At 35.5% G+C, this 18,066-nt stretch overlaps 1 protein-coding gene across 2 annotated transcripts; it reads left to right on the top strand.

Moving 5' to 3' along the window:
• Positions 1–10,419: 10,419 nt before the first annotated feature.
• Positions 10,420–17,416, top strand: LOC110806316 (Di-glucose binding protein with Kinesin motor domain-containing protein). Of its 2 annotated transcripts, XM_022031123.2 has the most exons (18): positions 10,424–10,666; positions 10,764–10,841; positions 10,952–11,017; positions 11,133–11,722; positions 11,818–11,974; positions 12,331–12,398; positions 12,487–12,697; positions 13,262–13,338; positions 13,418–13,517; positions 13,617–13,715; positions 13,804–13,980; positions 14,068–14,353; positions 15,067–15,228; positions 15,328–15,543; positions 15,651–15,688; positions 15,834–15,997; positions 16,086–16,211; positions 16,344–17,416. In XM_022031123.2, the coding sequence occupies exons 1-18, from the start codon at positions 10,591–10,593 to the stop codon at positions 17,157–17,159; spliced, it is 3,507 nt and encodes a 1,168-aa protein (XP_021886815.1). In that variant the 5' UTR covers positions 10,424–10,590; the 3' UTR covers positions 17,160–17,416. The 2 variants fall into 2 exon arrangements, with proteins under 2 accessions (XP_088074501.1, XP_021886815.1); XM_088218375.1 differs by lacking the exon at positions 16,344–17,416 and having other exon boundaries at positions 10,420–10,666; positions 16,071–16,210.
• Positions 17,417–18,066: the final 650 nt, after the last annotated feature.

The following is an 18,066-nucleotide window of genomic DNA, read 5'->3' as shown; positions in this document are numbered from 1 at the left end:
TACCAAACTGCTTTTTGAGCACCTTCCTTTTTTTTTTTTTTAGGTAAGGAGCTTTTTCTAAGCACTTTCAAAAGATAAAGTTAGAGTGTAGAAAAAATTATATATAGGCCATACTAGACAAGTTATCCCATGAAAGTGAAATTTCGGCATTAGTACCATTTAGTGTATTTTATTTTTTACTATAGATAATAATAAGATAAATTTGAGACGCATTTGATTCTATGTAAATCTAATACATTTATATAAAATATAAATATAATATCCGAGTCCCGAATTTAGTTCGGAATTAATTTTAAAATTAAAAAAATATATATAATTTTTAAATTTATAAATTTTTATTTAATATAAAATTAGGAAGAAATAGGTTGATGATGAAATTGAAAATAATTTTAGAAAAAATGAGTAAAAATTTAGATTCGGGAGATATTTTTGAAAAAAAAAATCAGAAATTGCAGGTTAAAACGCAATTAAGAAAAATTGCGTCATGTAGGACCGCACAGTCAGCAGCCCCGACGAACCAGAGCGTGCCGCATGGCAAGGCATGCTGACTTAGTGCCACGCGGGAGGCCACACTGGCAATCTGCGTGCCCGCGATCGGATGGCCCGGATGAGGTCCCCCGCGCATGGACAGTCCGGATCTGTTTCCTCCTCAAGTGTGATTGTACGATCGAGATCAAATTGCGATGAATTGTCCAGATTCATTTTTTCTTAAACGCGATCAAATGGTTGAGATCAAACGCGATGAACGGTTTAGATTTAAGAAAAATAGGTTTAAATATCTCGCATCACATCGAACCCAAATCTTAGCCATCAGCCTCACGCCGGAGAAGAAGAACCAATCGCCGGAGAAGGGAGCCAACCGCCAACCGCCGCCGCTCTAGAGCCACCTCCGACCGCTAAAAAAGATAAAAATTCTTTTATCCATTCGGAATTTGATTCTGAACACCTTCATGGCCAAAGGATGAGCCGAAATTCGCGGGTAAAGCCCGACAGCGCCGCCGCAAGCAAAACTCGAAATTGCCTTTGATGAGCCCCTTTTCATTTTCTGTTTTATGCGATTTTTCTATCATTATATTCATCATTCTGTTTTTTACAAGTTGACCGAAGAAAAACATCCAACCGCGAAGGTGAGCCAGTAGAGCCGTCGTACCGGAAAATCCCGCCACCAGTAAGTTTTTATTTTTTTGACTTTTTTCGGCCAACCGAGACCCCCTAACGTATTTTATCACAGAGATGGGTATAAAACCGACCAAAACTGGCCGAAAACAGCCAGACCGAGGCAAACCACCGCCGCAGACGGCGGTGCCATCGCTGGAGCACAGCAGTGCCGCCGTACCGATATTCTAAAATTGGCTGAAAAAGGTTTTTAATACCGATTTTGAGTTTGTTAGGGTATTTTTAGGTACGTGAAGCGTGTTTTAATTTTCGCAGAAAAATTAAAAAAATTCGGGGACTGCAAGTAGGCGCAGTAGAAAGTTTGGTGTTTCGAACACCGATTCGAGTAAGAATCCCTCACCTTATTCTCTATTATGGAATTGAAGTTTAATTATCAATAATGCGGTATTTTGCGTAATTTAAAAATTTTTGAGAATTAATTACAGGTTACTAATGGAGCTAGAACCGGTCATTTATTTTTGTTTATCCTGTTTAATTGATTGTTTGATTTTACAGGTTTAAATGCATGAGAATATACTGGAATTGGTAAAATGATTTAGTTGTGTTTCCTTTATGCATGTATTATTTGTCTTGCGTTGATTTACGGTTAAATTGTTAAACTGAAAATTAAATGTAAATAAAAAAATTGATTGATTAAGTGAATGAATGAATGTTAGTCTTACTGGATATCTTAGAAGATGGTGGATAGACCGGGTACATAGAGAACCTTACCATGAATGTTGTCTCATACCGGACGGGGTATGGGGATGGTCCGCTTCACCATCATATTGGACGGAGTATTGAGAGATGGTATTCTTGGTGCTCATACCAGACGGGGTATGGAATGATCGGTTAGTTGACAATGTTGAATAATAGTTCACGCGTAGTAGAATATCCCAATGGGTCCCCAGGAATACCAGTAGGCAAATAAAATGGAAAGTTATTGTCCTTCCTCACTTGAATATAAGATTAAAATGTTATTTGGGTTATTGTTTCTACAGGTCGATTTTGAAAATCTCGTAAACGGTAAATATAGGCAATAAATAGTTTTCTTTATGATAAATGAATTTATTTAATTCAAGAGCTCCATCGATTATTTTTTTAATTTTTACCAACCTTCAGTTTCTGTATCGGTGAATAGTGTGATATTCTTACTGAGTTAGTGTATCTCACTATTTTATTAACTATTTCATATCAAGAGGAACAAGACCCACATCCCAATCAACAAGAGGGTTGTGAATAGTTCACTACCCGGACTCCCTTCAAAAGCTAGTGAAGATCGTTTTAGAATGCTCAGCATATCGTCTTTTATTTATTTTCTTGATTTTATTTATTTTTTTAGAAGGGTCATTCCCGTAGCTTTATTGGGCACTCTAAATTATTGTGTAAGAAATGTAAACCCTAAACTTTATTGTTTTGCTTCCGCATTTAATACATGACTTTATTTCCTTTTAAGTTATGGGTTGGTACAATTGGTATCAGAGCCGCGTTTCTCGGAACCATTCCTTATGACACCAAATACGAATTATTGCCCAACTCTTCCTTGTAAAAAATAAGTACAAAAATACGAAAAGATGAGGTCCCTTGCTGAACAGGACAGCCCAAGACGGGTTGCTTCGAGAGGATATCGATCGGTTCTTTGAGATTTTAGAGAGACTCATCTCTGCTTAGTAGGCCAAAGAAGAGAGGAGGGAACTGTTTGACCCTCCTCTACTTCCACACTATGAGCCACCCCTATAACGAGAGGATCTAACACCACCTCGATGTAACTCTGCTCCTCCGTCGTATCATCCGACACCGTCGCAATCCAATTCGGAGCCTCCAGTGTAACATCCGACACCATTATAGGGTCACCCAGTCCCTCTTCAGCAACATCTAGCTCCTCTTCCAAGGGGCTCGGTTTCACCCATGATGGACCTGATTGAGATTGACACAGTGGACCCTGATGTATTTTCAAAGATGAACTGGTTAGCGACGTATTACGTCACTGTGAATTGTTCCCACGAGAAAAATTGTATTTAACCTTCCTAACAAAGAGTCATTTACAAGCCAATAAAAGTTTTGAATATTATTCTCTTATAGTAATTTCCTTATTACATAGCATTTTAACTCAGTTGTTTTCTCTAACTAGGCAAACTTAAGAAAGAAATTTGCATCCAAGAGATCTCGGTAGTCCGAGACTTTCCAAATGTGTTTACTGATAAACTTTTTAGACTATCAATGGACAGAAAAGTTGAGTTCACCATAGACCTTCAGCCTGACATGCAGCCTATCTTAGTTTTTCCTTACTGCATGAGTCATGTGGAGATTGAAGAGTTGAGGAAATAGATCAAGAAATTACAGAATAGTGAAATCATTCGACATAGTGTGTCCCATTGAGATGCTAAAGTCACATTTATAAGGAAGGGGGATGAGACATTAAGGTTATGTATTGACTACAGAGGACTGAACATGGTCACTGTCAAGAACAAGTACCCCCTCCCCATGATCGATGACCTTTTTGATCAGTTATAGGGTGCCCAAGTCTTCTCCAAAATAGACCTGCATTCAAGTTACTATCAAGTAAAGATCAAGGCAAAAGACATTCCCAAAATAGCTTTTCAAATCAGGTACGGACACTATGAGTTCCTGATCATGCCATTTAGACTAACTAACACACCAACCATCTTTATAGATTTTATGAACAGGGTTTTCAGATAATTGCTAGATCAGTTCGTCATTATATTTATTGATGATATTGTGGTCTATTAAAAAAGCAGAGAGTAACACGCTCACCATCTGACTCAGGTTTTGCAGGTTCTCAGAGAAAAGAAGTTGTATGCAAAGTTGAGTAAATGTGAGTTCTGGTTCGAGTAGACTACTTTCTTAGGGTACATCATATCAAGGGATGGAGTGTCAATGAACCTTGAAAAAGTTGAGGCAGTGCTCAGTTAGAAAAAATTTACCTCGATCAAGGAGATTCGTAGCTTTCTGTGAATGATATTTTATTACCGTAGGTTTGTGAAAGAATTTTCTAGCCTAGTTGCTCCTTTGACTCGGCTCACAAAGAAAAACGTTAAGTTTGAGTGGAGCGAGAACTGTAAAAAGAGTTTTTCAAAACTAAAGAAGTGGTTGACTACTGCACCTGTGTTGGCTTTGCCAAGCGGGACAGGTGGATATACAGTTTATAGTAATGCCTCATACCTGGGGTTGGGTCGTGTTCTTATGCAATATGGGAAAGTCATAGCCTATAGGTTCAAGCAGTTGAAGAATCATGAAAAAAACTACCCCACCCATGACTTGGAACTTACTACGATTATCCACATCTTGAAGACTTAACGTCATTACTTGTATGGGGAGACTTTTTAGATTTATACCCGATCATAAGAACTTGAAACACATATCCACTCAAAAGAATCTCAATATGCGTCAGAGACGATAGATAGAACTCCTCAAGGATTACGATTGCAACATCTTGTATTACCTGGGCAAAGACAACGTAGTAGTCGACGTACTCAGCAGAAGAAGTATAGGTATATTATCTCACCTAATGGTTTCAAAATGCAGGGTAATAGAGGTCGCACAACAGGTATGACTTCAGGACCTGAAGAGAGTTACATGTTTGGCCTACCTGACTATTCAACCTGAGTTGATTCAGAGAATAAAGGAAGTTTAATCCGTCGATTTTACCCTAACAGTCCTAAAAAAAGATGCAGAACATGGAGTAGATTCAGAATTTTGAGTTTCTGCCGAGGGGTTGCTCAGATTTCAGGACAAGGTGTGTGTTTTATATGACAGTGAGCTAAAAAATGAACATCATGATAGAGACTCATAGCTCAAAGTTTATCGTGCATTCCGAAAGTACTAAAATGTATTAAAGTATGCGATTCCGATTTTGGTGAAACATGATGAAAAGAGAGGTGGCCAACTTTGTCTCCAAGTGTCTGGTATGTCAGCAAGATACAAAGCATCAACACCCAAGCGGACTACTTTAACCATTACCAATTCTAGAGTAGAAGTGGAAACACATCACAATAGATTTTGTGACAAGATTGCCTAGAGCACGCTCGGGACATGATGCTATTTGGGTAATTATTGACCGGCTCACCAAGTCTTTCCACTTCTTGGCCATTAAAATGACCGACCCCTTGAACAAGTTAGTAAAAATATATATCCGGGAGATAGTCAAGTTATATGGAGTGCTAGTGATAGTAGTATCCGACAGGAACCCCAGGTTCACTTCTTAGTTCTAGTCTAATTTTTGGCAAGTCATGGGAACGAAACTGTCCCTTAGTACCGCATTCCACCATCAGACCAATGGACAATCAGAAAAGACGATCCGCACACCAGAAGATATGTTCCAAGCTTATGTTCTTAACTTCGAGGACCTGGGATAATTATTTACTCTTAATAGAGTTTGTCTACAATAACAGCTACTAAGTAAGTATCGGCATGGATCCGTACGATGCGTTATATGACCACCCATGCAGATCACCAATCTGTTGGGAAAAGGTGGGTGATAGAAAATTGTTTGGCCCAGGTCTTGTGGAGGAGATTACAGCCAAATAGTTAAGATAAGGGAGAACATCCAGATGACTCAGAGCAGACAGAAGAATTATGCGGACAACCGGAGGAGGAATTTAAAATGTGAGAAAGGTAATCGAGTGTTCCTTAAGGTCACTCATTTTAAGGGAATTGTAAGTTTGGCAAGAGGAAAAAACTAAATTCTCAGTTTATTGGGCCATTTGGAATTTTAGACAGAATTACACCGCCGCCTATAGAGTAGCACTACCTCCAGAACTATGTAGAGTTCATATTGTGTTTCATGTGTCTATGTTATACAAGTACAACCTGAATTCCTCTCATATCTTGGCACATGAGCCCCTTTCACTCTAGGAGGATCTGTCATATGAGGAGGTACCGGTGGGTATTGTGAACTGAAAGAGCAGAGTACTCCGCAACCAGAAAATTCTTTTTGTTAAGGTCTTATCGCAGAATCATATACAGAGAGATGCCATATGGGAGGTAGAATCAAATTTCAGAGCCTAGTATCCCCAATTGTTTGATTGAGTGTGAGAGAGACAAATTTGAGGGACCAAATTTTTTTTAAGGGGAGGAAAGTCGTAATACTCGAGTCCAGAATTTGGCCCAGGATTAATTTTAAAATTAAAAATATATATATAAAAATATAATTTTTAAATTTATAAAATTCTATTTAATGTAAAATTAGGAAAAAAAATGTGAATGATAAAATTAAATATAATTTTGGGAAAAATATGTGAAAATTTGGGTTCAGATGGTATTTTTGAAAGAAAAAACAGAAATCGGGGGTCAAAACGAAATTTAAAAAAATTAGGTTACGTAAGACCCCCCAGTCAGCAACCCTGACGAACCGGAGCACGCCGCATAGTAAGGCACGCTGACTTGGTGCCACGCGGAAGGCTACACTAGCAATTCGTGTGCCCGCGATCGAACAACCCGAATGCATTCCTGTACATGTGAACGGTCTGGATCCGTTCCCTCCTCAAACACGATCGTACGGTCAAGATCAAATCGCGATAATTAGTCCAGATTCATTTTCTCTTTAAACACGATCAGACAATCGAGATCAAACGCGATGAACGACCCAGATTTAAGGAAGACAGGTATAAATATCTCGCATCACACTGAACTCAAACTATAGCCGCTAGCCTCATGCTAGAGAAGAAGAACCAGTCACTAGAGAAGAGAGCCGACCGTCCCCCCCCCCCCCCCCCCCCCCCGCGCGACAGAGCCACCTCCGACCGTCAAAAAAGGTAAAAATTCTCCTATTTTCTCATAATTTGATTCCAAATACCCCCATGGCCAAATCAGAGTAAAAAAAACAGTGGATGAGCCGAAAACTGCATGTAAAGCCTAGCTGCGCTGCTGCAAAAAAAACTCGAAATCGCCTCCGATGAGCCCCTTCCCGTTTCCTATTTCATACGATTTTTCCATCATTGTCTTCACCATTCTGTTTTCAACAACTTGACCGAAGAAAAACGTCCAGCCGCAAAGGTGAGCCGGTAGAGCTGCCACACTGAAAAATTCCACCGCTGGTAAGTTTTTATTTTTTGAGTTTTTTGGGCCAACCGAGATCCCATAACGTGTTTTGTTGCAGTGATGATTATAAAACCAGCCAAAACTGGCCAAAACTGTTCGAAAATGGCTAGGCTGAGGCAAACCGCCGCCGTAGGCAGCAGTGTTGTCGTCAGAGCACGGCAGCGACACCGTGCTAGAATTCTAAAATTGGTTGAAAAAGATTTTTAACACTGGTTTTAGATTTTTAAGTACGTGAAGTATGTTTTAATATCTGCAGGAAAATTCAGAAAACCCAGGGACCGCAAGTAAGTGCAGTAGAAATTTTGGTGTTTCGGACACCAATTTGAGTAAGAATCCATTACCTTATTCTCTGTTATGAAATAAAAATTTAATTATCAATAATACGATATTTTACGTAATTTAAAAAATTTCGAGAATTAGTTACAGGTTACTAATAGAGTCAGAACTGGTAATTTATTATTTTTTATCCTGTTTAACTGATTATTTGATTTTACAGCTTTAAATACATGATAATATATTGAAATTTGTAAAATTATTCAGTTGTGTTTCCTTGATGCATGTATTGTTTGTTTTGCGTTGATTTACGGTTAAATTGTAAAATTAAAAATTAAATATAAACGAAAAATTGATTGGTTAAGTGAATGAATAAATGATAATCTTATTGGATATCCTAAGATATAGTAGACGGGCGAGGTACATAGGAAACTCTACTGTGAACGTCACCTCATACCGAACGGGCTATCGAGAATTGGTATTTTTGGCACTCATACTGGACGGAGTATGTGGACGGTCTGTTTCACCCTCATACCGATTGGGCTATTGATGGATGGTATTCTTGGTGCTCATACCAGACGGGGTATGAGGTCAGCCGGTTAGTTGACAATGTTAAATAATAGTTCACGCTTAATGAAATATCCTTATTGGCTCCCAAGAATACCAGTAAGCAAATAAAGAGGAAAAATTATTGTTGTTACTCGCTTGAATATAAGATTGGAATGTTATTTGGGTTATTGTCTCTACATGTCAATTTTGAAAATCTCGCAAACGATAAATATATGCAATAAATAGTTTTTTTTATAATAAATGAATTTATTTAAATCAAGAACTCAATTGGTTGTTTTTATAATTTTTACCAATTTTTAGTTTCTGTATCGGTGAGTAGTGTAATATTTTTACTGGGTTAATGTAGCTCACCATTTCATTAACTATTTCATATCAAGAGGAACAAGACCCAGATCCTGATCAACAAGAGAGTTGTGAATAGTTCACCACCCAGACTCTTTTCAAAGGCTAGTGAAGTTCGTACTAGAATGCTCAGGATATTACCTTTTATTTATTTTCTTGATTTTGTTTATTATTTCAGAATGGTCGTTCTCATAATCCTATTGGGTACTCTAAATTATTGTGTAAGGAATGTAAATCCTAAACTCTATTGTTTCCCTTCCGTATTTAATATATAAATTTATTTTCTTTTAAATTCCGGGTCGTTACAATAAAATTAAACCGGTTAGGATTTAAAATGAATTTAGAATTTTTTTTTTATAAAAAGATTATAGTTGATTTATAGGTAATTTAATCTATATATATTCAAGATCATGTTTGGACGAATTAAATTCAATGTATTTAGATGAAAAATACAATCTCTATTTGGTAGTCCATTTTGATTCAAATTTTTACTTTATACTTTAATTTTCTTAAAACTTATTTATGTTAATACAGGAAAAAATATTTTTTTAAAAAAATAGGACAGAGTGAGATTTATTTTTAATGTATTAAATGTTAATCTTAAAATATTTGAATTATATTGTTAAAATAATTCGAATAGATAAATATTTGATTTTGAGTTAAATGCATCAAAATTAATTTCAATAGAAATTAATAAACCTAATTTTAATTCTAAAACTAGCATTTAAGGATAGATGAGCAGTCTTCTTCCCTACAAAAATAATTGCAAACCCATTTGTTTTCCTGCCAACCAACCAAACCTAACATAACCTTCTAATATGTCTCCTTTGTTTTTTGTCTTCAACAAATTTTTTTTTTGTGAAAAGTAATTTATCACTATCATTAAAATTTTTACATAACTTTATGAATGTATTATAAATTAACAATAAGTAACATATAATATTTAATTTAATTACTTTAAAATTTTAATTTATTAGTATATTAATGATAATGTAATAATAAAACGCTATATTTAAATTAAAAAATATTATATAATATTTCAGATTTCTTAATTATAATAAACACAATAAGATACAAATCCAACACAATTTTTTTTAATTTCTTTTAAAGCAAGAAATTTGATTAAATGGTAAAAGAATAAAACTAAGGAATAGTAACTTTAAATTTTACACAGCATACTTGATATTTTTTTTATTAAATTAAAAAATGATAACTCTTAACTTAAGATAATCAAATTTGATTTAATTTCATCAAATTATGACATAAAAAATATTTGATAATGATTATATATATTTTTAATTGAAATAACTACAACATAATATAAATAGAAACTAGTCTTTCTAATTTAAAAAAAAAAAGAAACAATTTGGTTAAATGATAAAAGAATAAAGTTTAGGAGTAGTAACCCTAAATTTTATACATTTGTAGTTGACATTTTTCTTCAAATCAATTAGTGTATATATATATATATATATATATATATTGGCAAAATACAATTTTAAAAATAATTAAAAAGAAACATCTAGGTTTTTATGCATACTGTTTCATCCAAAAATATATTACAATTTAATCCTTAAAAAAATAAAAATCACTCGTCTACACGGAATATCTTTGTGCAGCAGCACAACATATTATTGTAGTACACTTTTGACAATTTTGTAAATTTATTTAAATTTTGTTTTTAATTTTTTTGTGCAGATTTAAATATTTTTTAAAGTAATTTTCAAAACTTAAATTTAAATAATAATTTTTTTCATGAAAATCAAAATGAGTTGGAAATCTTTTTTTATTTTAAGAATTTTCAAATGCATAATTTTAAAATTTTTCTTAATTAAAAGATATTTTTAATAATTTTAAATTTATTTTTAACAATTTATGAAATACGGACGGTATAAGCTCCAATGCGCGAGGAAAATAAAATCTCTGCCACGTGGCAGTTGCTTAGAAAACCGTGACCTTCGGATTCCTTATTTGATCACACAGCGAACCAGTGCCCGGTTACCAAATTTCAAATTTCAAAACCCAACGGTCGTCTACCTCCAAAAACTCAGATTCAATGACTTACCAAAATCAGCGCCCTTTTGCCAGAAAGATTTAAAAACCACAAGCTTTTCTCTTTGTTCCTTTTAAATTTTCTTTGAAATTTACCCTAATCTTAAAAACCATTATACTCTTCTCTCTCTTTTGTTAATGGAGGATGCTGATAATCAATGGCATGACCCGCTTCTCCTCACTGATGTTTCTTGGCAACTAAGCAGCTCCCAGTGTAAGATTTCTACACAAAGATAAGCCAATTCGGAATCTATTGGTTTCTTTACTCTTGAGTCCATCTGATTTCTTGATTTCCTTTCAACTGCATGTAGCAATAGAACTGACGGCACCACCTAGCTTGAAAGATTCGACAATGGCTGATCAAGATTCTAAGTCCGAGATAAATGACGGTAATTCTGTCAAATAATTTTCAGATTTTGTTCATTTTTTATGCGTTTTCTACGATATTGCACTGGAATGTCTTATTGATACTTAATTTTTCGAGAATCTGTTGATGTAGATGTTTCTTGGTACAATAAAAGCTCAGAATATGTAAGAACGCAAGAACCTGGGAACCCAATTGATGGTATAAAATATGTCGTTTCCGCTGTTTAATTTTAGAAGAAAAAGAAAATACTTTAATTTTTAACAATTTCTATCTGAAATTCCTACAATTTGATCGAATTAACCCTTATGTCCAGGTCGGTCGGTGTTGGGATTTTCTCTAACTTCTCCTGATTTGGTTATATGTGCTGGTTCCCCTGATATTGTGAGAAATGTTTATGGAGATTCCCCTGAATTGTTGAAGAACAAAAATTGTTCCGTTGAGCTTTCTTTAGAAAATGGGATACATGGCTCTGACTCCAAACATACACAAAAGACTCCGCACGTTAAATTTTCATCAATCTGCCAAACTTTCAGCAAAGAATTGTCTCCTGAATCTTCCTTCTCGCTTCCTCCACCAACAGCAACTAAAGGCAGCTCAGAAAATGATTCCCTTCCCGTTATAAGCGTCAATTGTGGATGTACAAATGACGGAGTGATGTTGGGAAGTGTGAGTTTCTCGAAGGACTATTGTTTTGCTGGGGGTGATACTGTAAGAACTGATGCCATAATTGCTGATGAAGAGGGAGTTTCATTGTACCAAACAGCTCGTTTCGGAAACTCCTATTACAAGTTTCAATTATTCGAGCCCGGAAGCTACATGGTTGATCTGCATTTTGCTGAGATTGTGTTTACTAATGGCCCTCCTGGCATTAGAGTGTTTAATGTATATATACAGGAAAGGAAGGTAAACATACATGAAAAATGAGCTATTTTAAAAACTGTAAGTGTGAAGATGAAGCATGTTACTCTATCTGATCACGGTGATTGATGATTTTGTAGGTTGTGTCATCCCTTGATATATATGCTCAGGTAGGAGAACATAATCCTCTGGTCATATCTGATCTATCAGCTTTTGTTGATTGTGAAGGGGGGCTATCTATTAGATTCGAAGGAGTAATGGGGAGCCCAATCATATGCGGAATTTCTGTGAGAAAAGGTGCTCCAGTTAATACGTGGAACTTGCCCATTATTTCTTTACTGATTTTAACTTGATGGCTTACGAATTTTTTAGCCAAGATTCTTCTATAAATTTTTTTAAAAATAAAAAAGTATGAATTATTATTAAATATAGGCACTAAGGAGGTGCCAACCCATATAAGATTCTATCATGAAAGACTGTAATCATAGTTCATATTTGATCCCAATGGACGCCCAACTTATTTGAAGACAGATTCTCCTGCCTTTCACTTTATGCTTTTAAGCACTGATTTCGATAGATGCTTTTTCCTAGTGTATGTTGAGAGTCGACATTTAAAAGCTCTCATTATCTTTAATGAACAATTATTGTGTCAGATACTGAAGTAGCAGAAACGCTGGAAGTTGCTGAAATGACCCAAGGAGCAGAATCCAAGTTAGAAGAGGTAATATGACTTTATACTATATGTAGATATAAGTTCAATTTAGAGAAGAGCCACAAGGTGGACCGTCTAAAAAATGATTTTGTTGCAGGATACTACTGACTGCATGGTGGAAGGAGATTATCAAATGCTGAAAAGAGAATATGAATGTCAGAGGAAGGAACTAACAGAGACGAGGCGTGTGTTGGAGGAGCTTAAGAGGGAGAATCAACATAAAAATAAGGAATGTCAAAAAACTTGGAATTCTCTCAGAGAGCTCCAAGATGAGCTTATGCGGAAGTCAATGCATGTTGGGTCATTGGGTATGATTCTATCTTTCTTCTGTGTGGTAACCATCTTTCAAACAATATTTGGATCAAGGGCAGTGGGCTAAAGTAAATGAAAGGATGGAATACTCACATTCCTTACACTTAATAAAACAAAAAATAATTAGTAGTTAAGAAAAAAAAAAGAGAGAGGGTGGTGAACATCCCACAACTTCTGTTAAAACTCTAATTTTTCTCTTCTTCCAAATTGGAAAAAGAGGAACGGAAAAGAAAAGAGTTCAAAATTTTTGAAGGAAAAATTTATTTTTTATCTTTACTGCACAACTTGTTATTCTGTCATTAATAAAGTTTATTGACTGTTTTCTCACAATTAATCTTTTCTGTTCCTATGTAAAGTTAAACCAAGCAAAATACTAGAACAATCTTTTCCTTTCATTTCATTTTCAATTTTTAGTTATCCAAATAAATGAAATACTTTCCCTCTCTTTTCCTTTAAAAATTACTCCTTTTCTTTTCCTTTCCTCATCTTTCCTTTATTAATTTTTATTTAAACATAATAATTATCTGACAATCAACCTGTTGATATTTGTCAATTTGTAGCTTTTGCCATTGAAGGGCAAGTGAAGGAGAAAAGCAAATGGTTCTCATCATTGAGAGACTTGACAAGGAAACTGAAGGTATTTGAACTTAGTTTGTGATATATATTTGACCAACAGAAAATCTGAGTTCATTCTTTTAAACATTTCCATATCATAGATTATGAGAATGGAGCAAATTAAGCTATCCGAGGAGGCAGAAGCCTCTAAAAAGTTCCTCGCTGATTTCAATAAAATAGGCTCTATCATCCAATCTAGAAGTAAGTTTTTCAAATGTCCTTATAATAATTTATCTTGGAATTTACTTCATCCTTATTATTTAAAATCTTCTTTATGTGCTAACACTCCTTTTTCAATAGTAAATCAGCAAGCAGATTTGCATGAAGATCTCAAGAAAAAATTTGTCCAGGGAGCTAAAGAAAGGAAAGAACTCTACAATAAGATTTTAGAATTAAAAGGTTAGCTGTTTGGTGGATCTAAATGATAGGAAATGGAACAACTTCAATAATCGAGAAGCCTTAACAACATCACTAAACCTGCTTTCAGGAAACATAAGAGTCTTTTGCAGGTGCAGGCCCTTAAACCCCGAAGAAGTTGCAGGAGGTGCTTCTATGGCAATTGATTTTGAATCAGCGAAAGATAGTGAGCTCACTGTTCTATCTAATGGGGCGCCCAGGAAAACTTTCAAGTTTGATGCTGTTTTTGGCCCTCAAGCAGGCCAAGGTAATCAAAGTATTGAAAGTTGCTTCTCGTGCAAGATCATAAATTTCAATAGACTATCTGATGTTTATTGGTAATTTTTTTGTTTAGCTGACATCTTTGAGGACACTGCTCCATTTGCCACCTCAGTCCTAGATGGATACAATGTTTGCATCTTTGCATATGGGCAGACTGGTACTGGAAAAACTTTTACAATGGAGGGTACAGAAGAAGCACGTGGAGTAAATTATAGGACTCTTGATGAATTGTTTTACATAATTAAAGAACGAGAGAAGCAACATCGATATAATATATCAGTTAGTGTCTTAGAAGTTTATAATGAGCAAATAAGAGATTTGCTGGTACCAGGCTCTCAGTCAGGAGCAGCTGCAAAAAGGTGCCTTATGTGAACCTGAAGTTATTTCCTAGTTCTCACTATCTTGTAGCCTCTAACACCTTTTTCACTTTTAAGTTTGATAATATTGTTTTGCGTGAGATAATTTGAGGGACCTTAGGTGACTGTCACACATAGATGACAAGGTCTTTAATTGAGTCTGGGATGATTTATTACTTTCTATCAATAGTAGATGATATTTTCTAGCTAAAAAGCCTGACAAGATTTCTGCTTTTTTTTTTTTTTACTTAATGACTTGTTATTACATTTTGTGGTCTTGAAAGAAGAAAGCTTGATAAATATCATCTTAAAGTAGGATAAGTTTTTGCTGTCAGGAGATAGTTACAACTAAACTTCATGCCACACAAAAGCAATTATTTACATAATTTGGATATAGTTTATATATTGGCAAACAATTGTTATCTGTTTATTTCCTGATTTCCCTTGAAGATAGTTGAGAAACTTTTTCTGAAAGGCTTTTTGTACGGTTGTTGAATATTCTCTCTCCAAATGGGAATTTCGGAATCAAATCCTTGTATTTGAGAGGTCTCAGTCTCCGAGGTTTCTCCATCACTTGATCAAAAACCACGGAGCCATGTGGTCAGCAGCAGCTACGACATTGGCACTATTTGCCTGTTACCTTTCCAAGTAATAGATTTTTAGGAATTTCCTGAGGTAACTTTTTAAAGTTTTAACTATGATATGTTCATTTTTAGGCTTGAGATAAGGCAACTGGGTGAAGGAATACATCACGTGCCAGGATTAGTAGAAGCACAAGTAAGCAATATGAGTGAGGTTTGGGAGGTCTTGCAAACTGGCAGTAAAGCAAGGGCTGTCGGTTCAACAAATGCAAATGAGCACAGCAGTCGATCCCATTGGTTTGTTCATCCAAATTCAATCTCATTTTTTATGTAGATCATGTTAATTGCTTTTGGAAACATTGTGAAACAAGGATATGATGTTTTTTCTCCATGCAGCATTCACTGTGTAATGGTGAAGGGGGAGAATTTGTTGAATGGAGAATGCACAAAGAGTAAGCTTTGGTTAGTGGACCTAGCAGGAAGTGAACGAGTTGCAAAGACTGAAGTGCAAGGAGAACGGCTCAAGGAAACTCAAAGTATTAACAGATCTTTGTCCGCTCTTGGTGATGTCATATCTGCTCTTGCATCTAAATGCCCCCATGTCCCTTTCAGGTTAAAGAACAGAGATGATTCCTTAGTTAATTAGTTTGCATGTGTAATCAACAATGAAATTGTTGTTCCTTTGGCTCTGAAAGTTGCCATCTTTCTTTTCTTTGTAGGAATTCAAAGCTCACCCACCTGCTTCAAGACTCTCTGGGTACTTTTCTTTCAGTATCCTTCAAAAATTGAAAAAGAATTTGGCCTCCTTTAAGTTTACTGCTAATTCAATATTTTTTAGTGGTCTTTTCAAGGTTATTCAGACTCAAGGATATAATTCTGATGAGTGGATTTGTATTTGTTAGGAGGAGATTCAAAGACACTAATGTTTGTACAGATCAGTCCTAATGAAAATGATCTAGGTGAGACACTATGCTCACTGAACTTTGCAAGTAGAGTTAGAGGGGTAGAGTTGGGTCCAGCAAGGAAGCAGCTGGATAATACAGAATTTCTGAGATATAAACAGATGGTAAAACCTGATATTTTCCTTGTTATCATCCACGCTTGTTAAGCACATTGTACTTATGTTCTATTAATCTCAGCGGTTTACTGATTAGGTTGAGAAATCAAAGCAAGATATGAAGATCAAAGATGTACAGATCAAGAAAATGGAGGATACAGTCCACGGATTAGAGTTAAAGATAAAAGAAAGAGACCTGAAAAATAAGAACCTTCAAGATAAGGTATCAGATCGTACAGTCAATCCCCCAGAAAATATTGAACTTACTGAAATATTGGACCTGAAATCACCTTCATTTCCGTGGTTTTGTCCTTATTCCTAAAGAAATTTCACTTTTCTTGGGTCTGTTTTGCAGGTCAAGGAACTTGAATCACAGTTGCTAATTGAGAGGAAGTTAGCACGCCAACATATAGACACCAAGATAGCAGAACAACAACAACAAATGAAACAACATGAAGATCAAAATATTGCCCCATCAAGACCACCACTTGCAAATAGATTGTTAGGAAGTAATAAGAATTTGAATGAACCAGCATATGGTGCAGTAATGAAAGAGCAAGTAAATTCAACTCGGCAACTTGCAGAGAACAACTACAGAACTCCTCAACTGGCTTCTCCAGCAGATAGCCTTGTCAAGCATATTGACCCTGCAGAAAAAGAAAACAATCCTGAGATGTCTGAACATCCACAATTGCCCAAGAGGACAGGAAGGGCATCTATTTGCACTGCTGCAAGGCGAGTCCCTGCAGCGCCAGTTATGAGGCGCAACTCATTGATCCCACTACCAAGCTTAGCTTCTCTGCCACCACAATTCTTACCATTCTCACAATGTCAAGTTGATGTGAGAGAAGGGGAAGAGGAGGGATTGGAAGCTAACTGCTTGACTGAGCAAACAAATTGTGACAGTCCTAAAGGAATCAAGTTTAGCAGGAAGAAGCTAAGTACCATATTAAGAAGAAGCCTTCAAAAGAAAATTCAATTGAAATCTCCATTGCAGCAGCATCTTAGAAGAGGCGGTATAAATGTAGGAACAGAGAAAGTTAGAGTATCAATTGGAAGTAGGGGGAGGTTTGCACATAGGGTACTGCTTGGCAGTGGAAGAAGAGCAGGAACAAAGGAAATCCAGCAGAAGCAGAATCATAAAGAGAAGGAGAGAGGGTGGAATGTTTGAACTGTGAAGAATTTATTTAAAAAGGAAACAAAAACTAACGTGGGAGTTGCTTCCCTTGTTGCATACAAGGGAACCCCAAAAAAATTGTGTGGATTTTAGGGTGATGCTTTTATCATCTATTCAAATTCTTTTCACCTGTTAATCTTTGTATAGATGACAAGTTTGCGTGGTGTTCATTTCCTGTACTGAAAATATTCAGAAGACGTTATAGTTGGAATTGCTACTTTGCATGAGAGAGCTATATTTTTTAAGCTCCATTTCTCTGTTTTGATTCCATCTCTGCCCCTGTGACCAGCAATTTTTAGAATATTTGCTATACGGCAGATTTTAACCAAAGAAAACTTGGTTTTTGTTGAACATTTGGCATTTTGGCTCTAGTAGTGAAGACTTTTTGAAAATTCAGCAGATAAAATCATTTTAAATATTAATTGCAAAAGATAAATTACTTCAAACTAGTTTTAAAATCTTAATTATTATCTTTAAATTTTTAAATTGTAACAGGTTAGGAATTTTGTATTAAAAAGTATGAGACTATTTTATCTTTTTTTTGTATAAATAAGTATTCTGAAATGAAGATAATATAACAATCTTTCTTCCCAAAATTTTCTCGGGTTACTGTCAATCTTTCTTGGTCTTAGAGAATTTGTGAGGAAAATTCCAAAAAAAAATTAAACCCAAAATGTCAGTGAGCAACAGGCCTCCCTTGGCAGCCCCAAACACCTTTAAAAGTGAAAACTACCAAATTTGGTCAATAAAAATGCAAACCTATTCAGAAGCCTTTGATATTTAGGAGGTAGTAATAGAAGACAGACCTATACTTGTACTTGTACTCGCGAGTGATCTTACTTTGACACAAATCAAAGCTCATTCTGAAGAAAAAGCCAAAAGATCCAAAGCCAAAACTATT

Source organism: Carica papaya, chromosome 4, assembly GCF_054855325.1.
Source record: "Carica papaya isolate Zhongbai chromosome 4, ASM5485532v1, whole genome shotgun sequence".
Taxonomy (NCBI): domain Eukaryota; kingdom Viridiplantae; phylum Streptophyta; class Magnoliopsida; order Brassicales; family Caricaceae; genus Carica; species Carica papaya.
The sequence above is the reverse complement of the archived record's forward strand: the minus strand, read 5'-3'. Positions and strand labels throughout refer to the sequence as shown.